This window comes from Mchenga conophoros, linkage group LG20 (assembly GCF_057382185.1).
Source record: "Mchenga conophoros isolate Kocher_MC1m ecotype Shallow Benthic linkage group LG20, M_conophoros_male_GT1.1, whole genome shotgun sequence".
In the NCBI taxonomy this organism is placed as follows: Eukaryota; Metazoa; Chordata; class Actinopteri; order Cichliformes; family Cichlidae; genus Mchenga; species Mchenga conophoros.
In genome coordinates, this window is record NC_140545.1 from 7446573 (window position 1) to 7471901 (window position 25329).

A 25329-nucleotide genomic window follows, 5' to 3' on the forward strand; every position below is an offset into this window, starting at 1 on the left:
TCATATTCAAATATTCAGAACACAAATCAGCACAAGGTACATGTATTTTTTGTAAATAGTTTAATATTAAATAAAAAACGACTCCCATATAAAAAAAAGAAAGCTACAGTCCACAATTTAATCGTCTTTTTTTAACATAAGTATTGAAAGCAAGGGGTAGAATGAGAAAAATACTTAATTACAATTCCCAGAAAAAATTCACAATTCATTGTTTTCTCTCATCTGTCTCTAACAATATAAAATCAAAATAAAACACATTAACTGTACATATGTACAAATCTCCAAGTGTAGAAATTGCATAATCTGCTTTCTTTTTCACTTTTCTTTATTCTTTTTTTGTTATTTTATTTTAAATACAGCTAGAGATGCCAGTACTCTCAGGGGCAGGGCAGTGTGTGGAGGAGAGTTCAAACAGTGACGGGGGAGACAGAGCAAGGATATCACTCCAAATCCACAGTAACACACGGACTCAACAGATCCACATAAGACATTATCGCTCTCTGTGTTATAAGTATTCCAGCCATCCATTCATCCAATCAAAGGACATACAGTACTTTCTGTAAACACCTGGTTCCTGTTGAACTTCAAAATTAAGCCTCTTTATTTTTTTATTTTTTTTAAATAGACTTATCTCTTGCCTGGGTCTCATCCCATGTAAGTCACCAGAGCTACATGTAATTCTTCACAGCGTCAAGTAACACAGCATCTGAAATGTAAATGGGTTGTCAAATTATGACAAACGACACTCGTGAGTTGCACTAGATTTGTTGCCGGTTTTGCAATTTTTACAAACATCAGTATGGTTAGTCACTGGGAACCCTGGAGCATTGCAAAATGATTCAAGGTTGTACAAAACAACTTCAAATTAACGTTTTCTGTTGGTTTAACATGGAAACCAATACATCTCACATGATATGTGAAATTATATTCAATGAAAAACTTTCCTGTTTGTAATCAGCCACTGATATAAACTACCTAAGAAACCTGATTGAGTAAACCACACTAGTTCCTTGGTTTATCCCACATAAAGATTATATCATACTTTGAAAAAAAGGGGGAGAAAAAGTCAAGTTTCTTTCCTTCCTGTAGTCTCTTTCAGCACCGCCTGAAAACCTGGAACATTTCTCTAAAATACAAGCACAAAGAGACGTTCATCTTACTAAAAAGACAAAGTGTCACTGAAACGAAAAACGTCCTGACAGTGGGGGGCTCAGCAACAGCACTGTTGTCCAACACACACACACACACACACACACACACACACACACACACACACACACACACACACACACACACACACACACACACACACACACACACACTTTCAACAGAGAGCATCGTTCAAGTAGATGGGCTTCGTCCTGACTCACAGTAACACACTGATGAGAAGAAAACATTACTCGTTTGTTATTTTCATGTTTTCTCATTAATATAATTCTAACACAAACCTAATTGAAAGATCATTGTTCACAATGTAACGCAACCATTATTTTGTGACCTAAGAGAAAACACAAGTGAAAAAAGTATCCACAAAATCTCTCTTCATGTTTTTCACCTTTTGAAATAAACTCAGACTAGATCTTTCTCCTATCTGTTCATAGTGGTTGCCATAACAATGGTTGACATGACAGCATCATATTAGTGCAGTTGATTTTTTTTTTAAGGTCTAAAACAGTAGTGATGAGGTTGGAGAGATGGAGGGGTATACAGAGGCATCTGGTTGCCTTTCATTGGTGAACAGCTCTGAATGATGGCACCCTCCACCAATCACTGCCTTTGAGACCTGGCGCCTCGTCGCCGCCTGCCGCGCACTGACCTCTCAGGCTTCAGCAGTGCTGTCTGGAACGAGAGAGAGTGTGAGAGAAGAGTCACATCAGGCTCATATCTTTGCAGCTGCCAGTGGTGGAATGACTTTGCACTGCAGTCAGAACTGCACAATCATTGAGAAGACTCACAGCACCAAACAGAAACTGCTCCCTTCAGCAAATCCTTTACACTGAATCCTGCACAGCAAGCTTGCACAACCCAAGCCCCCCTCATGTCTTGACATTATATTATCTGATATTATATGACATAATGTGATATCATTAAAAGGCCCTAACACCAGAGTGCTGAATATTTTTCTTAAATGCTGGTTGTTAGTGGCATTTCTTGTGCCGCATTGTCATTAATGTGGTATTTCTACACTTCAAGGATGAAAAAATTAAAATACTTTGATTCACTGCACACCACCTATCTGATGCTATGAAGATGTCAAATAGCATTATATTAGCTTCATTGTTCTTTACACCCATGCTAGCAGCTTTGAGAGGAGTCAAAGGATTTTAACGGTACCATTAGGTCTGTGTGATATGACCAAAATCTCATATCCCGATTTAACACATCTATTGTTCCGACAACGATATAAATCACAAAAATGTAAAAATTTTCTGTAAAGTCTGTGAATCTCGGGCAGCTCGACTTACGTAAAGTGTTTTTAGCTGGGAGTCATGTACCTGAAGTCAAATGTTTGAACCAATGCATGAATCTATACATTTTTAGACATAAGTTCTGTGTATTTATTACACAGCGTGCTGCGGGGAAAAGCCTGTTCTAACGTTTGAGTCTAAGGTTTATTTTTTAGCACCTGATGGCTCTTTGTTGCTTCTCATCCGTAAACACTTTGCATACTCTTTCACATGATTCACTTTATATTGAAACGTCTCAACAGGATCTTGAGCTTTATTGTGAAAGGTTTATGTGGAAAATAAACAAGCGGACGGCGGAGCCACGCGATGGTTTTACCGTTGTTGTTGCTAACAACAACGCATAAAAACAGTTGCCTGTCTGTCCGTAGTGTGGTTATATTAAATATAAGAGAAAGAGAGCATTTGACGAAATTAATATAGCCACTACAGTGACTATCAAAACGATGAAAAAACATTGTCGTAAACAGCTTATTTTGCGACACCACGAAACAAACAATAGCGTAATATGAAAGATTTTCATATTGTCATCCGATATATCGTTATATCGAACAGCCCTGGGTACCATGACTCTGTGATGAATGCTTATCGATCAATGGTTCTTTACTCATTATATAGTTTTACTTTATTACATTTTGTATTCACTCATATTATAGTGCCTCTCTTCCATTCTTTACCTAACAAAACAAAACTGAATACATGATTTACTTTTATGCCATTTCTTCTGTGTGGTTTTGAGTGCCTATTCCACAGTATACAGACTTTAGGCAAGAAAAGATATAGTGTATGATTAAGTTTTATTCGAGGTGTCGAAAGATTGTTTGTGTTTCCAGCCTTACATACAAATGATGTTTGGCAACGAGCACTGTTACCATAAACTCTATTGAAGTCGAATCTCACTTCAAAGTAAATGACTTAATGTTCGTGGAGATCAGTTTGTGAGATCAAATGTCTAAGATAGCATCAATAAACAGGAAATCTATTACTTTGTTTCTGCAGTACTCAGAGAAGAAATAAAAATATAACACCTTGTTGATACTTGGGTCTGATTAGGCCTCTGGACCCACTTGTTACCCGGTTTCAGGTTTCCCTACAGACTGTTTTAACAAGTACATGTGTCAGTGCTGCCAACTCAACAGCTGTTGATGGATTTTCACCAGAAGCCATGCATGTTAACCTCAAAGTGTGTTAACATGCAAGTCACATATAGTCAATTAAAACATGCCAAACTGTGGAAAAGTAACAGCAACAGCAAATACCAACAGCTGGGGGAAAACAAGGGCCGTCTTTAAGACTGCAAAGAGTCTGACTAAGAACATTTGAATAGAACTGGTGAGAGGTAAACAACAACCAGCCCTTCTGCTAAAGAACAATAAATCCATAAGTCATCGAGAGGGAGACAAGTCTTACTGTAGCCTTGGTTTCCTCTAGTGCTGTAGCATCCACGTCTCTGAAGTCTTCTAACACATTCTGAAGCCTGATAAAGTAAGAAACGCATTAGTATGCACTACAGTATGCCAAATACACCTGACAGGACAGTTATTATAGAACTGCATGTGGGAGACACTCTGATTTTTACTGGAAATTGAATTTTCCAGGCAACTTTCTGTATCGAGTACAACTGAGAAATTAACCATCTTAAAAGGAGTCTTACGTTTGTTTCCTTTTCCTTCCTCTTCTGGCTCCAGCCGCTGCTCCTGCTTGGTCCTTTGTGTAACCAGAAATCATGTTACAAGGTTATTATGATTAAATCATGCATCATTGTTTTACATTTCAGCTACTTAAATTCATCAAAAGCCTATAACCAACCATTGTTAAAGTCCACATTCTGGTGTCTAAAAGAAGCAAAAACATTTTTGCCTTTGAGTATAAAGGAAACAGAAGACTTGGGCACTCACCATTCCCTGTTCAGAGTGCAGCAATGTCCCAGTTGTCTCTTCAGTGGGCCTACTATTGCATCCATCCCCAGGACTGAGATACCCTACTTGGGGAAGATGCCCCTGCCTATCCACACCTGGATCTACATAAGGGCACATAGATGCAGCAGGCCCAGCACAGTCTGTTTTGGCCTCCTCCAAGTATATAGGTGGAAGAGGAGGTTCTGGGTGAGTATGTCCCTCTACCATAACTGGTTTCCTTTGTAAGGGGGACACAGACCCATCTTCAGTGGGTTTGGGTGTCCCTTGGGCTGGAGAATGGGCTGCTGCTTCCAGACTAAGTCGGGATAAGTCTGGGTTGCGTAGGGAACAAGCCCGCCGTGGGCTAAGGGAAACTGGGGCACTTGCCTGTGGCAGAGTTGGGACAGTTGTGGACGGTGTATGGTGCTCCACAGGAAAAGAAACTGGAGGTAAGGCACAGAAGGGTGAAGTGGGGTCAGATGGCCCCAAATGGGCCCCATCTTCCTGCTCTTTAGCACTGACTTGAAGAAAAGAGGTATAAATCGTGTCCATAAAAGAAGTATAAGGATCAATGACAGATCTGCCCTCAGATCCTCGCTGAGAGCCTGGAGTGGATTCTTGGGCAGGAGCTGGAGCTAGAGCTGGAACAGGACTTGGGATCACTTCAGGAGTGATTTGACTGGCTGGTATGTCTTCCTGTGGGGCAGGGCTTTGCACTTCCTGCAAGGATACTGGCTTCTCTCCCTCTGAGGCTGGAGCAAGGTTCAGCTAGAGGAGCAAAAAGAAAAAGATATGTTAAGTAACTTTCAAAGATCCAGAAAGTATTAGAGAATTAAAAATGTGTTTTCTCTTTGTTGCAAAATTGCCTAAAATTATATAATCCTCCATTTATATATGAACATTCAACTTTAGATTGTCTTTATATTTCCTTAAAGCATCCAGGAGGAAAACAAATCTAAATCTTTCAACATCTGATGATGCTGAATTCAGTCAGTACAATGTAACACTTGTCTGAGCGTGGATTTAATTTTTCACTTACAACCCCCCCCCCAAAAAAAACAAACTATTTTTACACGCTTCCAGATCAAAACACAACAGGGCTTTTTTAAAATAAATGATAACATCTGTAAAGTATTGATGCAATATGAGAAGAACTCAGATGTGAAGCTTTATGACACAGATGTTGCAGCGGATATAATCTGCAGCTGCTATAACTGAAACATTACAGCCATTCCCAGAGAAAAGTTAGTGTCTTAACTTTTTGGACACCATAGTTCACTGAAGAAAAGAAAAAAACAACAACATATTTTTAGTGAATCTAGGAAACACCATTTCTCAAATTGTGGCACATTATTTTGTGCAGCACATATGCATTCACATTCACCCACTTAGGATTTTCTTAACAAATGCAACATGGTGTTTGCAGCCAGAGGAAGGTTATTATGGAAAACAGCAAATCCTTAACACTAGTATGTACAGTAAAGAAAGGATAAAAATGCTGTGTTCTCCAGACTTCATGCTAGGTATGTACCTGTATGTTGTTGAGTAAGTTGATTGCTCCATCATGGCCCTGTAGCAGTGGCATCCCCAAAGCAGAGGCCTGGACTGGTGGTAGAAGAATGGAACCAGCTCCAATCCCCACAATGTTATGGAGGCCTGTGAGGCCAGGAAGATCTCCTATAAAGCAAAAAATACACTAATACACAGTGTATAAAAAATACTGCAATAGAGTCCCTGCAGAGTTTAAAGTTTAACACTGAAAGGCAAATAATATTTATTCCTAAAACAATGAGAAAGACATATAACACAGGGTGTGTGCGAACTCACCTAATATAGCAGAGTTCAGCAAAGTGGGGAGTAACTGTTGGAGGATGGGGTTGTCCTTGCTTTGAAGAGATACGGGTATGAGCGTGTCAACACCAGCATCTGTGGGTACCTGAAGTGAATATAAAGGTTTGGGGGTTTCAGACAATGAATTATAAAATAAATAAAGTATGGCTGAAAAAACCAGGAGACACAAATTCTTCACATATATTAACTTAGTATTTCAGTATAAAAAAAAAACTAAACAAAAAAAGTTTTGGAGAATGCACACATTGCATTTTTGCAAAGGCTGAAAGGAACACCTCCCACTCCTCACACATTATCATCATCATCATCATCATTATTGCGTTTCTTCTTTTAGTTACTGTTGAGTGTTTTTTCTATGTTCATATATTTGAACTATAAACAGGATGAAAAACTATCCATTCATGCCACATGCCAATGGGTACATTAAAACAGTAACCAAAACCAATTGTAAAGTGTGAGGGTTTTATTATAAAGCAGGGTAGCAAAAAAGGAAAGAAATTTGGGAAACTAATACAGTAAAAAACAATGGAGGAGTTAAGGAAATGAGTTTAGTTTTTCCAAGGGAAACTAGGATGACCTCAGAGGAAAGAGCTATAGGAAATCGGGAGCGTACCTGAGGTTGGCTATGTTGGGTTTGCTGTGCAGGAGCTAATTGGGTATTGGGAGGCGGGTGGAGCTCAGCAGAGCTCAGGGCAGCAGTGAGCAAGGCAGGGCTGAGGGGCAGGAAGGCTGCAGAGGGAGGAGGAAGAGTGGCGGGAATGAGTAGAGACTGAAGGGCTTGGATAGAGCCTTCAGCTCCTGCAGGAATAGGAAGGAGGCCCTGAGTGACCTCCAAGAGCCCTGGCCCAGTTAGGGTTGATGGGTCCAGCAGGCCAGAGGTCTTATCCAGACTGAGGCCCTCTAATGTAGTAGAGATCTGCTGTGACTGCTGAATAGGAACTTCCAAGCTGACCTGGCTCAACTGACCCAGCGCAGATAGAGGTAACAAGGAAGCCTGCTGTTGCAACAAGGAGGCCATTAGCAGAGCATGAAGGTTGGGTTTTTCTGTCAAATCAGCCTCCTGCACTGCAGAAGGGGCTGACGCTGGGGCTGGAAGTGGATTCAGCAGCCCTAAAAGGTTCAGAGGGAACTCCCCTTGGGCACCACTCAACAGGGGCAACAAGGGAAACAGATGATTGTTGTTAATCTGCAGTTGCTTTTGTTGTTGGTCTTGGTGTTGCTGCTGTGCATCTTCTTGCTGTGTTATCAGTAACTGCTGCTGTTGCTGCTCTGACTGCTGGTCTGACAGATTATGTGGTGGCTGCGGTGCAACACTGGCAGGAGGTACTTGTGCATGTTGTCCTCCCAACCAAAGGCCCCCTAGGGGCAATGAAGCCAGGACTGTGGGGTCCAGGACAGATGGTACTCCTCCTGTAGACGACAGCAGCTGGAGCAGCTGCTCTTGGTTCATGAAGGGAAAGGCCTCTGCCAGACTTAAAGGAGTGGCTGAGTCACCTACAGCTGAAGGGTTAGGAGGACTGTGATTCTCTCCTTGACGAGAGGAGCTAGTGAGCCCGGGACTGGTGGCTGGAGGTTTGGTCAATGTGAAGATCTTTGGGTCCCCAAATTCAGACTCCTCCGTTCCTGTGGGAAAAACAACAATTATTTAAATCTGTTTAAAGTGACTAATCATTCAACACATTTTTATATGGATCTCGTGCTGGATGGTATGCATCAGTTATATCAGTTATCACTCTGATTCAGAGCAACAAGAAAAAAAAATAATGCACCCCTTGTTCTTGACATATATTGCTCAAAAAAATAAGGAACCATTTGTTTATCACAGTATAACCAAGCGGTTAAAATTTAGGGATATCAATCTCTCCAGTTAGACAGCATAAACCAATGGAGGAACAAAAGGACCAAGTCCAGTGCCCCACAGACTGTCAGAAAGAGACTCTAGAAGCATGAGGTCCCTACCATCCTTTAGCAGGACCACCAGAGAACACGACAACTGGCAGACCTGCCACTGGTGCCATTTTCTTTTCACAATGGTTGCCACTTCTTAACTGGACAGATTGATATTCCTGAAGTTTAACCGGCATGTTTTACTGTGATGCTCCCTTATTTGTGTATTTATTATCTTGTGTAGAATAATCTGTAAAGCCCATTTAAAGGGGGAATTCAGCTACAAATACAACTCACATTAAAAATAAGAATGACAAAAACAAAGCTGATGTCTATATGTGTAGACAACCAAATTAATTCAATAAAAATTACAAGTTTAGGCTGTACTTGTAAAACTAAAACCATGAATAACATCCTCACCTGCAGTTTGATTTCCTGGGGAAGACGTCTCAACATCAGAGGTATGGCTGGAAGAGTTGCCCTCCCCTTGGGGAACATTAGAAGATGCTGCGAGAATGGCCAGGACGTGGTTGCTAAGATCTAGAGGCTTTGGGGAAGTGGATACCCCTACAGGAACACTGCCTTGAGGATGACTAAGGTCCACTGACGTAGGTTCGTTCTTACTAATAATCTCTCTTGTGACAGTGCCCTGAGGTGAGGCAACCTGTAAAGATGAATGGGAAGCAGGATCTACTGAAGGAATGTGATTATCGGTTCGTTGATGCTTGCCAAAGGGAGATGGGGGTGTCTGCTGAGATGGGCTGCTGCTGTTGTGGAAATCTGAGTTTGGTAACACTGTGCACGAAGATTCTTTTTGAAGAGGAGTTGACTTAGTGGACTGACGATGAAGATGAGACTGCGCTGATGTGAACTGAGAGGAGGGGGGAGGAGGAGACAGTGGCTGTGGACTCAACGGGGGAGAATTAGTGTTATCTGTTCGGCAAGGTGACCGAGTCGACGAGTCCCTGACATTAGACTGATGGGTTGGAGATGAAGGTGACTGCTTGGGGCTCTGTTTATTAGTGTGTCCACCTCCTTCAACAGACACAGATCCAGACTGAGCTAAGGCAGAGCTGGATGCTGAGACTGTGGCCTGCGCATTCTGCAAACTGAGCAGGTGTAACAGGGCAGACAAAGGCTGGGTTGGAGGATCCAAGCCAAGAGGGGTGGCTGTGGGTGTCGGTCCTGTAGTGAAGTCCAGGGCCTCATTTGGGCGCAGAGGCCTGGAAAGCTGTGCCGTCTGTCGAGGAGCAGGGAACCTGGGCATCTGCCCAGAGAGGAGTTGATGATGGTTATCCAACATGATGGCATTCTGATTCTGCACAGCTGAGGTAGAGGAAGAATGCAAGGAGGAGGAGGGGAATGAAGTGGACGAGGAGGAAAGATTGATAACTGTAGCAGAAACAGCATCTTCTGGTGGGGTCTTCCGCAGCCCATTACAGAGCTGCTTGGTGTCTGTTAGCATGCTGAGGACTGTGGGAGATCGACGCTGCCGCTTCCTATACGATGTGTTACGCTCTGCTGATTGTGGCAGATGGGACGAGGAGGAAGCCAGGGACTGGACCAGAGAGTGGGATGGAGGAAAGAAAACAGTCGAGGCTGCTGCAAGGGAGGGATGGGGAAGCCTAGAAGAAGCAATGGAGGAGGGAGAGTGGCTGTTATGTAAAGTGCTGTTTGTTACCTTTGATGCCTGTTGCTGCTGTGCCTCTTTCAGGACCTCCAGAGAAGAGGCCAAGCTCACTGCATTGCTGGCCACATTTGACCTCTGGCCCTGGGTTATCTGGTTAGCCAGCTGAGCCTTGGCAGCTGCAGAGAGGAGGCTACTCGCAGGGAAAGAAGCTGGATGTGGCAGCTTGCCCTGATGGCTATGGTGGTGGTTCAGATATGGCCCCAGAGGTAAACTAGAGGGCCCTGCAGAGTTCAACCCAAACACTTGTGATCCTGCAGTGGAGGTTGGAGTCTTTGAGGACTTTGAGGAAAGACCATGAGGGTTACTACTGCTTTGGTTGGTCAGTAAGGAGGGATTATTAGGGTTTAGGAGGTGGTGATTATTAGTGCTGCTATTGCCTGAGTTCTTGAACTGCTCCAAGATGTCTTCCAGCTTGTATTTGGGAAGCTGGGGGCTGGGGTTTGGAGAGCCACTGGGAAGTGGGGAGTGTGGAGAGGAAGAGGTGGATTTCCTTCTCTGAGGCAAGTTATTTCCCATCAGCGTTCCTCCTGCTGCTGGTAAGCCTCCTCCCTGCTCAGACAGAGAGGATGGAGAAGCTGATGGGTGGCAGGAGCGCTGGTGTGGAGACATAGACATGTTATGGACAGAGGGAGAGAGGGAGGGTGGGGTAGAACCTCCCACAATTACAACATGAGGATGATGAGGGTGAGTCTGTGTTCCTCTTCCTCCTCCACCAAGGGTAACAGGGGACGAGGGGGGAGGTGAAGAGAGGGGTCCTAGCCGAGGAGAAACAGGAGTCTCTGGGGTTTTAGGTGTTCTTTGACTTTGACTTTTGCTTTGAGGAGTGGGAGTACAGGGTGACCTCTGGGGGGTGCTGTACGCTGGAAATGAGCTGGAGGAAGAACTGGAGGATGCTGAGAAAGCAGGATGGTGAAGTCTTCTCAAGGCATCTAGTGGATAGTGAGAGTTTGTGGCTGGGTGAAGGACAGAGGAGGAGCCATTGTAAGGATAAATAAAATGGTGAGAGGATTTAGGACTGGTGCAGGGGTTTGGGTGAAGGTTGTTCTGGGGTCGAGCTGGGACTGGATGGAGTTTGGGACAGAAAATGCCACGGTCCTCTTCTTCACGCTCTGTGGATTCGCCCTTTGTATCACGACCGTCCACCCGATTGCTCATCTCTGGAAGTGGGAACAAAAAATACAGCTTGTTACTCAATTTTCCCGAGCCCACTAAATGGTTTACAGAGTAATTATTGTGAAAGACAAGTCTGGCATAATTTCTTGTCCCTTTAATGTCTGAACTGTGATATAATTGCCAGAAAATTCTTTTTTAAGGAATGTTTATTGAACAGTCTGACAAAAAATATATATATATATATAAATTTGCATCACTTTTAATTCGTAAATTTTTTACATCTGTCAATTTTGTGCAATTTAATTGCTTAAAAAAGTATTGTGAGATTTATTTAGGTTTTTCGATACATTTGTTGTTAAAGGCTGTAAGAAGCATTTAAACAACCAATTTTTAGTAATTGAGGTAAATGGTGTGAAATTTGTTTTTTTCTAAAAATCAAACATTGAAATTATAACTAATATGTGAAAAAGAACATTTTACTTTTGTTATCCAATGGTTGCTGAATAATCGGAATGGAGGCCAAGCTATGCAATACAAAAATATCCCAAAACCAATTAAAATTAATAATAATCTAGAGAAAAGCGAGCAGTTATCTAACCAACCAAAATGAGAGAATTATGCACAGATGTGCATTAATGAAGGAATATAACTGCACAGAGTGCATAGGAAAGGCCTGGTTCAACAGTTGCTCCTCACCACCCCATGTGGCTCTCCAACTTGTCGTGTATACAAGGAGTGGTAACACTAATAACACCATACTAAAATATCCAGTTCACATGACTTGAGTCAGAGCAGCTCTACCCATTCAAATAATTCCTATTTTACCCAAATTTTTAACAGAATTGAAGAGAGTTGTGTCTCAACACTGATTTTTACCAAAATACAAACAGTTTTTGGGTGGAAATAAGATACAATAAACTCGAGGAAACAAAGCACGCCAGAACTGGAAATCTTCATTTTCCTAAATCTCTTCTGTTCTTAGGGTGAAAGGACATCAATACTACAGCAGTTTGAATTCTGTGTGGCTGACAGCTGCTGCATTCAACAACACAAATGCAGATCTACAAGAAACAAATTTCCTTTCAAACTACACCTACCAGCCCCCACAGGATTTCCGGCAGTCACTGGCTACTCATGCAGATGGTCAAATCCACTCCCACATGCATCTCACAGTCAAACACATGTGATCCATAATATGGATGCAAAATTATGTGTGTAAGTCTGTGGCTTAAAGTGTAATAAATTGCATCGAAACATTGTGGATTCTGTTAGAGTTTCTCTGATATTCTACTAATCGAAACAGAGTGCAAGAGAGTAGAATGGTGAGCTAGAAGGAACTGGATTTGAAGGCTGACTTGAAGACACTTTATTAATAACAGCCTCTTAATTTCATAAATGAAATTTCATCTTTAATTGGTTCTACGATCATGGTAATACTTATCATGTATTCTCATGTAGAAATGTGTGCAAAGTCCTTTACCTGATGTTACTGCCGTGCACACAACACTGTCAACATTAAAGGCTGTGAGGGGAACCTGTCAACATCGTCCATAGAGACTTTATTCAAAGAAAAATTAAAACCCAGCATTTTCTGATTTTCAGCTTTTCTTTTTAAGGAAATATGTAGAAATTAAGAAAAAAGTATCACTCAAATGTTTATGTTTTTTTATTAGATATTATCTAAGAGCAAACTGATAAATGAGTACCATGTCTCAAACCTACTGCATGTCATTGCTCACCTTGGTTACCTGGATGATGAAAGCTGGCAAAGGGCAGCTGTGAAGCCTGCATACTCCGACAAAGGGCAGCCATTGCCACCACTTTCCTGCGATGATTACAGAGTTTGGTCATGTCCTGCTCTGCTTTGCCCAGTGGCTGGCTGTGCTGTTCCACCTTCACACCCACTGTGAAGTTGAAAACCTGCACAACAGCAAAAAGGAGGATTAGAACAAATTCAGACAAAACTTTATGGAGAATATGTAAATAGATTTTCTCTGTACTTTTATGTAACTGTTACACAGTAGTTTTTGCTTCTCTTAAGTATGTGAGGTTCTGTTTTGGTCAGGATGACGTAAATTTTGTTATCAGAGGGTGAAAGCGAGACCCTGTGCAGACATCTGTGTCCCAATCAATTTGTTGTGACTACTTGAACAGACAAATCTAACTAGACATGCTTCCTATAAGTATTCTCCATGCCGACTAGGAAAAATGTACAACAGCTGCTTAGCTGTGATCCACAAGTATATTTGTGACACAAGAATGAGAGTGAGATTAACACCACAGAGCTTACTGAATCTAAAACTCTGTTGTGTATTGCCAAACCTTACTAGAAACACACAAATCAACAGCACAAACAAACTGACAGACTGACAACACCTTGTTGATGATGAGAGGACACTCGAGGCCACATTTGCAGGTGCCATCAGTCATCAGATAGGTCTTGACCTCTTCCAGATTGGACAGGGTTGTGCCACTGGGACTACAGGAAGAAGGCAGAGAGAAACTGTAACAAATGAGACACAGTTAAAGCACAAACTCTGCCCTGGCTCTGAACCTAACACCAGCCAGTGCAAAATGTCAGAAAAATGCAACTATGCGTAGGGTGTAAAGGGGTGGACAATGATGTATGACAGGAGTTGTTCAAGGCCAGAAGAAAATTGAGCGTGACACATAATCGCAAGGCATAGCAGCCACAGAAGGAATTTTTCCTTTCAAGAATCATTTGTAGGCAGCATTATGGTGCAACTGAGCCAAATCAATTTGAGCTCAAGCTAAAGCTGCAGCTCTCAGAGCAGAGACATGTATACTGTTCATTCTAGGAAAGCGTTTGCCAACCTTTAATATCAACAAAGTCATTCATGAACAACTTATGGGAGACCAGCCATTTATGGGTCTACATCCATACTAGCCACTGGTAGTGAGGTTCAGCAAAACTAGGAGTAAGGTCTCAGCTGATAAACATAAACTACTTGTGCATTTTTCAATTCCATCATAACATTCATGCAGTTTGTGTTTTTTTTCCTGGTTAGAGCCATGGGGAGCTAATGGAGAAGGGCAAGAGAGCTACATGCTTGAGACTCCCAGTCAATGAGTAAAAGTTTCCCTGCTGACTGTACAAATGTGCAGAAGATAATTATGAAAAAAGGTTTGATTCAATCCAGTTCAATGAGAGAAACCACTAGTGTCATTTGCAAACACTGCTGACCCATACGAGAGTCTGAAGGACACAAATCCACTCCTGTGGTGCTTCTACACCTGTAAAATGCACAAACTGGCCCAATAATTAAAAAATATTCCATGGAGAATTGGCAACATATAGCACAACCTCCTCTGAAGCGTTAAGTCTCAATCAGGGTATATCTAACAAAAAGCAAAGTTTCAGAGTCTTGCTCCAGGGCTGGGGTGTCTGGCATTAGATAGGTTACTAGTTAGTAATGCAGGTTATGGCTAACATTAAAATGAACAGTTTAAAAAATAAATAAAAAATGAACAGTTAATTTCAGCCAAGTTTCTTTCCAACTCAGTGGCTAATAATGAGTAATACAAAATTTCATATTTACAATGTCACATTTTATGTCTAAATTCAAGCGTGATCCAAACCACTGCTCAACAAAAATATTGTTATCCAAATGGAAATACTTTTTTCTCTGCCTCAGCTGCCCAGTATTTTAAGGCAAAGGGAATCCTTTCACAGCAAAAGAAGAGGGCAAGTGTGGAGTGGAGCACAACTGCAGTAAATCTAAGAAGTCTTTAGGTGATCTTCAGGATGAACGACTGATAACAAAGAAAAAAGTATGTTTCTCTTTGGTAGAAACAACATAATATATATAAAAAGCCTAAATCTGTCACTTGCTTTTGAGCCCCCACTAAGACCTAGTATGCTTGAAAACACAAGTATTTAAAACCACCAGAATAAGAATAAATAGAACCAGAATAAGTGCTCACCAGAATAAATAGAACATTATAATTAACACATTTAATTTTACTCACTTTGCACTGCCTAAAAGTGCATAAAACATTTTCTTGTCTTCTTTGTTGTCTATAGCTAGAAACAAACTTCAAAAAAACTAATCCAAAACCGCAGTCATCCTGCCAGGTAACATCCCCCAAAATATGTTTGCAAAACCAGTACTGTCATTTTTCAAGAATACATTATGTAACAATTATTCAGTGGTGTGCTTTCAAAACCTGTTGCCCAACTATTAAAAATCAGCAAGTTCATGTGTGTGGAACCAACGTACCTGACATAGAGTACCTGCCCTCCTTCCACTCTCCTCTGCCAGCCGATGGGGACGTGTATTGCAGTGGTGTGGACCCCATCCTTGTCCCCACTGACAGTATCACTGCCTCCCATCATTTTGTAGCCTGCCAGCACCTTGAAAAGCAGGAAGTGTTAACACATCTTGTCTTTTAACATAAGGAGGGGGGTAACATGAAGGTATCATGTAGTAACAGTTCAGCCTGTCGAGAGTGGACCCAGGGACTGTGCTGCTAACGAAATTTTAACCATTGTGGTATCCCCTACTGCACAACTTTACTTAAACACAAAGAGAAATCCAATGCTAAATACTCTTATAGGGGGGAAACAGTTGTTTAGTCTCAGCATCTACTTTAGGTTTCAAGCCATCTATCCTCCCCCCTCATCCTGCTATCTCTACATTATACGGGTTGTCAAGGGTGTCTATACTAAAGCCTCTATGAACCAGATGCTTACTCATCCCCAACCCTTTCATCTGGGACTTGTTGGAGTCTAACCAGAAAAATAGTTCAATTTTTCATGCTTATGCTACAATAAATTTTGCTCATCTCTTCTGAAAGAGCTTTCCTCATTTAACTGTATATTGTGCACGTATCAGGGAAGTTCACTAAGCCTGAGTGAGTCACTGAAAAAAGTAAACACACAAAAGATGAGTGAATCTTTCTGCAGTAAAGATTTTGCAATCATTAATGTTTTATTTCAAGCAACCTGCATGCTTAATGTTGAGGTCACATTCAGCTTATTACACAACATCAAATATCAATCTCGGATATCAAACATTACAAAATGTACCCTATGCATGGTGATGAAATCAGCCAAGATCTGAACTAAAGTAAGCAGCATGAACATGGGAAGCACTGCAAATTAATTCCACTCTACTAATTCAGCATCATTTCCTTTACTTTTTAGCTGTCATCTGTGTGTCGAAAAGTTCTGGGAAAGTACCCAGCAGTTTCTTTTCTTATGTCTGTGATGAAGATAATACAAGCCCCTAGAGAATGAATGTGATGTAAACATGTTGAAAAGGGGGAGTGGCCACAGCAAAAGAACGGTTTTTGGTTTATTATCAATGTAAAAGTAATACCAAGACAAACAAAAAGAAAGTTGCATACCTTGTCATCTTTGGGAAGCCAGGATCTGTTTTGGCTAGAGTATCCACTGTCCAGTGTACATGCTGGTGGGTTAGAAGCACACTGCCAGTAAAACCTGACTTGCCCAAACACCTCGACTTTCTTCAGCTATGAGGCAGATCCCTCTCTTGAAGGATGACTTCTGCAGATTTATTAGTTCAGTTCACATCAGAGTAGGGATGTGGGTGAAGGTGGAGAGCCTGCAAAGAAAGGTGGAGGTGGATTATGTAATCTGGCAGCGACCCCCGCGGTAAAGACATCGTGCAACAAACCTATTCTGTAACTGATATGATCTAAGCGTGTTTGAAAAACGACGACATCAGATGTATTAGTCTTCCCCAGAAGAACTTCAGAGTAAGCTCTGGCTGCTTTGAAGTAGAAGGGTGTGTTTGCCTAGGCCCGTAGTTTACTCAGTGTTTAGCGACAGTATAAGCAGCTGCAACAACCAACTCCGAAGCGAACACGCTGGCACATGAAAGAGCAATTAATATAGCTCTGAACTGAAGTATCCTTTTTTTCTTAATTTTGTATCATAAATAGCGTAAAGTATGAAAAAAAAACATCCCACAAAGTACACGGCTCATACACGGCAGCTAGCGTCCAGGCTAACAGCTAAGCTAGCAAGCCACCCTACTTTGTACTGTGTTGTCGTGACAGCTGTCAGGCGCACAAAACACTCCAATACAAAACTCTTGCCCGTTAGCTGCAGTAACAACACACGACCCATGCACAATACCGCGTTGTGAAAAAACCTCTTATAAATCGGATACCTACATCACACTTTACTTATTGATATCCGTTAGCTAACGTCAATATTAGCAGGTCCTACCAACCTTTTCTCTGCGTCAGGCTCTGTGTTGGCGAAGTTTTGGAGTCTTGGCTTTTCTGGCTCGCGGGAGAATCAAGAGTTAGCTGGCTAGCAAACGGGCTAGCCAGATAATGTTTTGAAAACGGCTGATACTTTAATAAATGAGCGCAAAATAAGTCACTGTGTAATCCAATTCCCGTAGCGGTGTGCGCATTCAGCTCTCAGCATTCATACAACGTCTGCCAGTCCGACTTAAAAACAAAGGGCAATAACGCTTCATTTTACTGCGCCTGGGATCTCGGAGCTAACGCTGCAACCAGCTAGGCTAGCTAGCCAGTCAGCTAACTGACTGAAATTTACTTGATTGTGGAGTGTCCCGACAAGACTGAAGGCTGTCCCGCTCCCGGTCTGCAGCTATCCAGCCGTTGCTTTGCTTTCTCTTCTGCTAAACCGTGGAGCTTTCAGGTATATTCCCACAACCATAACGGCCCATGTAATCCCCAATTCACAGTTGCCCACTGTTTTTTTTTTCTCACAAATTCCGAGCAAAAAATAATGGAGTTTTTACTGTTGAGCATGCGCATTAGACGCTTAAGGAATATTGTACCCGACATGCAACGGGACCTTTGTAGTGTTCCAGACAGACCTGAATGAAGCTGTGTTCAGCTCCTTGACAGAGGACATGATAATGACAGAATAATAACATGTGTTCACTTGACAATAGTGGATTCACTTCCGCCTGTCTACACTGCATTTGTGGCCCACATCACGAATTTTATATGAAAAGTTAAACATACTCTAGGCATATATATATATATATATATATATATATATATATATATATATATATATATATATATATATATATATAGTAAAACATAGTAAGGGGCATATCATAATAATTCATATGCACACAGATACAGCATGATATGGAAAAAATATGTTTATTATAAAGGCCACCGGCATTGTTAATTTGAACAAGTGGGACAAGGGGAAAGAGATGTATTGAAGACAGAAGGAGAAATTGTATCTGATTTCCCCCCGTCATCGGTGCTCAGTCCAAGGTCCTCAGCTGTTGCAAAGTGTCAGCTTGACATAGGACCGCTAAGCCTGGCATGCACACAAGCACACACCCAAAATCATAGATACGCATCTCCAGATATACACTCAAACTACAACCTAAAGTCACTTTGGAAAATATCTAAAAAACACAGAGGGACCAGACTTTTTGACAGCCCAGCATCCCGAGGGCCTGAAGTGAAGCTGCTTTGTAACATACTGACCATACAGGGCTCTGGTCATTGCCAGCAGGTGAAAACCCATTCACTGAGATTTTGCCAGCACAACGGATTTATGATTTCTTCAGTGCGATCTGTACAAATTTAGACAAAAGGTAGGCCAATACTGTAGTTTAAAGAATGTTTTTAATGAAAAAATGTTTGTGCATGACCTGTGTTATAATCACTCAGTTTATTTGAATTAATTTGAGTGAAGTTCCATTAGTTTTAAAACACGAGCTAAACAACCCCAACTCTGAGATTATCTCTGTCACTTTACAAACTCAGATTTTTTTTATTTCCATAACATTTTTTTTATTTTTTGTTGCTTTTTTCCAGGCTGACAGAGGCAGCCAAATTTAGCTGTGATGAGATTAAATTTCACAACCCTAGAATAGTATAGAAGACGAGCACATTCTAACACTGCGTGGATATGCAAGTGCATGTAGCGTTCACACAGACACAGGAATATATTTTCTATTGTATTACCACATTTGATACTTCTTAAATACATTTTTAATCAAAACCAAATGCAGGCTTATTTTCTGATATTTCTTTCAACTTCCCTCTAAGAAGTTCAGAAATGTGTATTTAACTTTTCAGTAGCACCTACTTTGAAAACAATTTGACATAATAGTGGATATGGGCTAAGTATTTCAAAGTTTTGAGTAAACAAATAATTAGTAATACATTCTCTCATGATATAACTTTTATTAAATTGTCTCATAATCTTTTGGGGGGAAAAAACAACACCTAACTCTTTACTTTCTAGGTGGAGGTGAACTAACGCTGTCTACATCAAACCATGGAGCCGTAAGTATAATTCTTAAAATCAATATACTCGCCTCTTGATACTCATTTTATTGGCTTAGTTGTAGCACTTGTTTACCATTTAAGTCTTAATTCCATTTCCTGTTTACTAAATACTGCACTAGCCCATGCCATAAAAATATTCTAGAGCATCATGTCTAAAGCAGCTCTATGTCCACTTGAAAGAATGTGCGGCAAGGATATCCTTAAACAAATTGAGTCTTATATTAAATTGCCATGATTCTACTATTTTAAGGTGGAATGGCAGTTTCACTTTTACTTGTGTTTGGTTTTTTTAAAGATTGTTTATATGCAAAACCTTGTTCCTCACTTTATATGCTTACATGTTCCTTTAGAATTAAAAGTGATCATAATGTTGAGAATAAACAAAATAACTATCTATAGCCCCACCAGTTAACCTCACTCATGGCTGAGTGTGTTTTTTCTTTGTGTGTGTGTGTGTGTTAGGGACGATGACAAAAACTCTGTGGATATCCATGACAACCCCCCAGCTCCTGACAATGTAGTGAGGGAGGATGGAGACACTGTGAGTGACAGCACCATGTCAACCCCCCGCCATTAGCAGTGCAATTCTTGGGCTGTTTAAAATAGCCACCAACTGGGACATGGTTGCAGTGCAGCATCAGCTGGAAACAATATGATCTTAAGTGTCCCTGTCTTATACAACCTTATGGAAAAAAACTGAGCACTGCTGGCTGATCTGGATTAGTCATCGAAATGTTATTCACTAGGTCCTGAAAAGCTAAATGTAAGACAGAGATCAGGTACCAGCTGATAAACAAACAAGGCAAGACACTAATGTAATACTTTACAACACTGTGTGACATTGACACTGGCAGCTCAGTATGTTTAACATTTAAAAACTTTAATAACAACTTATATAACAACTCTATCACATCTTTGTTGTTGGGTTTTTTTGTCTGACATATGTCCCTTGGGTCTGTAGGTCTATTTCATATATGAGGAGGAAGTGGAGGTGGAGGAGAAGGAACCAGAACCTCCTTCAGAGCTTGTCCGGGTCAATGACAAACCCCACAAATTCAAGGACCACTACTGCAAGAAGCCCAAGTTTTGTGACGTCTGCGCTCGCATGATAGTCTGTAAGTGCTGTTTTTTTTATATTAATGATATAAATAATCAATCATCATATAATCCCATAGGTATTTGTTCTAAAAATTGAGACTGTTAATTTTGGTTCCTCATCTTTCAGTGAACAACAAATTTTGCCTGAGATGCAAAAACTGTAAGACCAACATCCACCACTCATGTCAGTCGTATGTTGAGTTTCAGAGGTGTTTTGGCAAAATTGTGAGTTTGCTGATGTGCACTGAATATGAAACTATATTTGTAACATCTGCAGTTTCCTTTTACTGCCCTTGAGAGTGAGAGAGATATATTTTTTAAAACTTTTTTAAAAAACTTTTTTTCTTCTTTCCTGTAGCCGCCTGGATTCAGAAGGGCCTACAGCTCCCCTCTGTACAGCAGTGACCAACCAGACCCAAGTGAGTCCACTGAATCTGGAACGGCAATATATCTCTTGTGTATATAAATTTCTTAACCTTAAATTCAAGGCTGCTATCGCAAAGGAAACTAAGCACGGTGTCTGCATTTTCTCTTTAGCAACACTTGCAGTCATTATATTTAACAAGCTGCATTTAAAGATTTTTAAACTTAAATGTGCTTGAAATGATTAATTTAATGACAGCAAAATTTAAAAAGAAAAACATTTTTAAAGGACAGTGCAAAGCAGACGTTCAAGCAACATTCTGACCTTTGTGTTGGGAAATAATATTTCTTAGAAAAACAGCAGAATGTGTTGTGTCACTATAACACTGATCCTTTTATCCCAGTGCGTCATACATTTAGTTAACACTAAAATAAAATAAAAAAAACAAGTAAAGTGAAACAGCAAACACTTGTTTGGTTATTTTCCCTCCATAATTCACATTCACTTACCTTCACTTTGTTATTTCCCCTGGTCCTCCGTGCAGCAACTGAAGTGGCTCCAACTACTAAATATCAGTGATTTAATAAGAAGAAGAATTTATCACGATGGTCACGGTAATTTTAGCATTTTAATTCTTTGGTTTGTTCTTGTTCCAGGGGGAAATGATTGTACAGTATACACCCTTAGTGACTTGAAAAAAACAATAATTGTGTACACAAGTTTATAATCTATAATCTATACAGGGGTCAAAAGTATACATGTGGTCTCAAATATATACATACAACCCCACTAAAAATTGGTTCAGTGTCTCTCAGCAAGGTATAACCTGACCAGAAAAAATGGTAGTCATCAACGAGCTTCTGACATAATGATACACTTGACCATTCATCTTGGCAGAATTAGTATAAATTTGTTGGCTTCCTGCTATCCAACCAGCCATGTTTCAACCATCTAGCTGTTGATTTGAGGTGAATTTGAAGAATTTGTAGGTAGTCCTCCTTGTTCATTATTCCGGCCGCTTTGTACACTATAACAGTACCACTGGCAGCAAAACAGCCCCAAAGCATGATGCTACTACCACCATGCTTAACAGTTGGTACAGTGTCCTTAGGTCTGAAAGCTTCACCTTTACTCCTCCAAAAATACCACTTGTCATTGTGGCCAAATAGTTATATCTTTGTCTTGTCTGATCATAACATTTTTCTCCAGGAGGCATTTGACTTGTCCATGTGGGCTGCTGCAAATCTTGACCAAGCTTGAAAGTGGTGTTTTTGGAGCAGAGGTTTCTTTCTTGGTCAACACCCACTCCGTCCAGAGTGATGTAAAAGTTACTACACTGTGGACAGTGACACTGGTATTTGAACAGTTTCAAGTTCATGGCAGGCTTGAATCTTAGTGGTTCCTGGGTTCCTTCACTCTTCTGCAGGTGACATTCGAGTCTTCTTCCAGATCTCGGCAATCTGGTGACACATTTGAATAACTTATGTACAATTGTTTGAACTGATGATCTTGGAATCTGCAGATGTTTAGAAATATCTGAATGAGTAAATATAGTTTTCCTTTTTAGATTAACTCTTCGGGATCTTGAAAACATAGACTAGTCAATCTAGTGCAGTGTAGCAATTCTTATACTCCATGCTGATTTTGTGTTTATCCCTGTCCTTAACCAGACAACCCAAACCGGAACGACCCAGTTTTCGACACCCTGCGGGTTGGCGTCATCATGGCAAATAAGGAGCGTAAGAAGAATGAAAATGATAAGAAAAATGTAAGCATTTATAATAATCTTAATCAAAACATAAAATCTATGAATTTCAACAGTTTTCAGGGACTGACTCACTACAAACAAAATAAATACAATTTATGTAATCAAGAAAATGCAGTGTTTGAAATCATTTTAAGAACAGATTTCATGTTTTATATATAAAATATGAGATCAGTGCTGGTTTTTTTTTAAACTTTTTATTTTGTACTATTTCCAATTTTATAGTACATGCAAACAAAAATATGAAAAAAGAACACAAAAGAAACAAACTAAAAGAAATAAAGGACACCTAATCTGTGGAAGAGGGGAATCAGTGATCAGTGCTGTTTTAACACTGCTGTGTCCTCTAGATGATGATGATGATGGAAGAGGAGGAAGAGGAGAACCAACAGCCCAAAGAGAATGAGGAGGGAGGAGAAGGTAGAGTTAAAGCAAGAGCTTATCTCTGTGGTGTAAAATATGCAAGTTAGTCATAAAAGATATGATTGTGTGATGTCTGATACTCAAACAGGGAAGCCTGATGATAAAAAAGAGAAAGGAGGAGACAAAGCAGATGACAAGGTAAGCAGTCGATTATTTCATACATGTAACGCTTTGTTGCTAAGTAGCACCATACGTGCATGTTTTGTTTTTAATTTAAATTTAATAACATTTGCCATATAAATTAGCATCCATGCTTTTTTTGTCCCTAGACTAAAGGCACTTTCTCCCAGTCCCACTATTACCTGGCTCTCTACCGCTTCAAGGCCATTGAGAAAGATGACCTTGACTTTCAGTAAGAAAATCACAATCAAATCTGAACACTAATGAATAATTATTTCTATTTTGTTAAATTTAATCAACTTTCAGTTTTAATATAAAGCCAGTGACAAAAGCACTTACTGAGAATGTGTTTACTAGCCCTGGTGATCGGATCACAGTGTTGGATGACTCCAATGAAGAGTGGTGGAGAGTGAGTTAAAGTTCTTAGAGGTTTACAAATGCTGTTTCAGTTTGTGCTATTGATGATGAGTACACAAATTCTGCTCTGTGTTGTCAGGGAAAGATGGGAGAGAAGTCCGGCTACTTCCCCGCCAACTACCTCATAAAAGTCCGAGCATCAGAAAGAGTTTACAAGGTGACGCGCTCCTTTGTGGGAAACAGAGAGATGGGACAAATTACACTTAAGAAAGACCAGGTAACTTCAGTATGTGTGTGTGTGTGTGTGTGTGTGTGTGGTTTAAGGAGCTTGGAAAGAAAAGCATCTGGGATCTTTAAGTTTCCTTGAAGATGTTACACCTCTCATCTGAGAAGCTTCTTCAGTTCTAAGAGCAATTGGTATGGAGTCCCAGATTTTAGGATCAACAGGGGGTCTGTGACCCTCTTGGGGACACTCCCATAGGGCTTAAAATCTGGAACGCTTTCCTTTCCAACCTCTTTAGACTACGATGACCTGGATGACTGAGAACCTTCACAGACAGGTGTGTGTGTGTGTGTGTGTGTGTGTGTGTGTGTGTGTGTGTGTGTGTGTGTGTGCGCGCGCACACACATAAGATAGTGCATTTTCTTTTCTGCAAAAAAGTGTGTAAAACCACTTGAATTAAAGTCAAAAGTCTGCACTTCAATACATTTCTATTGTTTGATTTGAAATCCACTGTGTTTTTGTACAAAGATGTGTCTTTTATAAATTATGACCCAAATTGTAAATCAAAGTTCTTTGTCTTTATAATAAAAAGGTTGCTTAATCTGTTGTCACTCTGTGTTTCAGATTGTGGTGAAGAAAGGAGATGAGAAAGGCGGCTACTTGAAGGTCAGCACTGGACGCAAGCTGGGCTACTTCCCTGCCGATCTGCTGCAGGAGATCACTGTGACTTAATCAACCTGATATGAAATGGAAAATCCATTGCATAATAACGAAAAGTATTAGCGAGAACTGGAGGTCCTGATTTTCTACATTTACTACTAATAGAAAAGCTAAATATAGCTGTGCCTTTGACATAATGGTTTAAAAGTCATTTTCACTAATGCCTGCAATGAAGAAACATTTAGCTGATTTATTGGTTTTGCTGTGAACGGCGTAGTTATGCAAGTGTTTGATTTAATTTAAAGTTTGAAAAGAGCAAAATTTTCTTTGATTGGATTTGTAAATAATTTCACATGTATGACTCTGAAAACCTTAACCAAGATAAGAAAAAATCTGTGTAAAAAAACATCAGTGCTATACATTAAATTGTTTAGTGTGTTTGCACCATTTAATACAATTAAGTGGGTGTAATGCTTGTAGTGCCTAAAGAATTAAACCAAAAATGCTCTTAAGAACTGTCTGTGATGCTTTCTTTAAAATGTAGAAAATAAAACCTCATCTGAGAATAAATGGTATATTTATTTTTTCTATGGCTTGTATTCTGTATTAGTTTGCCGTGAAGTGACCATTTCCGAAAACAAGGGGTAGTCAGCAGCAATGACTCTTCCCTGAAGTCATGTGCCATTAAAAATCCATCAATCAAAATTTTTTATAAGCAGTTTCATAAAGAAACTTTTTTCCTCAGTGAAAATATTATTTTTTTATTTATATTTACTGCATCATATCATTTAATCACAATTACTAAAAGGAAGCTTTTTGGTGGCACATAAGTTAAAGAGAGCGTTACACTTCAAGACAGAAAGCCTAACTTTTACATATAAAAATAAATATTTTTACAGATAAAGACTTTTATGGGATTACCAAATCCAGATAAAGAAGTGCTCTTAATATGACCTAACATGTCTCCTACAGACCTCTCACACCCTTGTTTACTGTAAGTTTGGTCAGTGCAGCGCTAAGGGCCTGGGTGCACATAATCACAGACGAAAGAGATGGGTCATCTTGGCATCCTGAATGTGTTACTTCCTCAGTTTGCTCCAGGATTTTGACTATAGCCTCTGTTAAA

General features: G+C 40.3%; 2 protein-coding genes across 3 annotated transcripts; one reads left to right on the forward strand and one right to left on the reverse strand.

Annotated features, from left to right (window-relative positions):
- Positions 1–43: 43 nt before the first annotated feature.
- Positions 44–17676, reverse strand: mbd6 (methyl-CpG binding domain protein 6). 2 transcript variants are annotated; one of them, XM_085259497.1, is made up of 13 exons: positions 17461–17676; positions 16275–16492; positions 15146–15279; positions 13281–13383; positions 12644–12824; positions 8522–10948; positions 6828–7837; positions 6191–6299; positions 5895–6040; positions 4364–5131; positions 4120–4172; positions 3876–3942; positions 44–1839 (listed from the first exon to the last, which is right to left on the reverse strand). In XM_085259497.1, exons 3-13 carry the CDS (start codon positions 15259–15261, stop codon positions 1768–1770), a joined length of 5052 nt encoding a protein of 1683 aa, XP_085115623.1. In that variant the 5' UTR covers positions 15262–15279; positions 16275–16492; positions 17461–17676; the 3' UTR covers positions 44–1767. The 2 variants fall into 2 exon arrangements, with proteins under 2 accessions (XP_085115623.1, XP_085115624.1); XM_085259498.1 differs by having other exon boundaries at positions 17126–17676.
- Positions 17677–18185: 509 nt separating this feature from the next.
- stac3 (SH3 and cysteine rich domain 3) lies at positions 18186–24756 on the forward strand. Its single transcript, XM_085259501.1, has 13 exons — positions 18186–18493; positions 19150–19190; positions 19656–19734; positions 20155–20308; positions 20419–20516; positions 20650–20710; positions 22326–22423; positions 22771–22840; positions 22932–22981; positions 23113–23195; positions 23321–23372; positions 23460–23597; positions 24168–24756. Exons 2-13 carry the CDS (start codon positions 19183–19185, stop codon positions 24273–24275), a joined length of 999 nt encoding a protein of 332 aa, XP_085115627.1. The 5' UTR covers positions 18186–18493; positions 19150–19182; the 3' UTR covers positions 24276–24756.
- Positions 24757–25329: the final 573 nt, after the last annotated feature.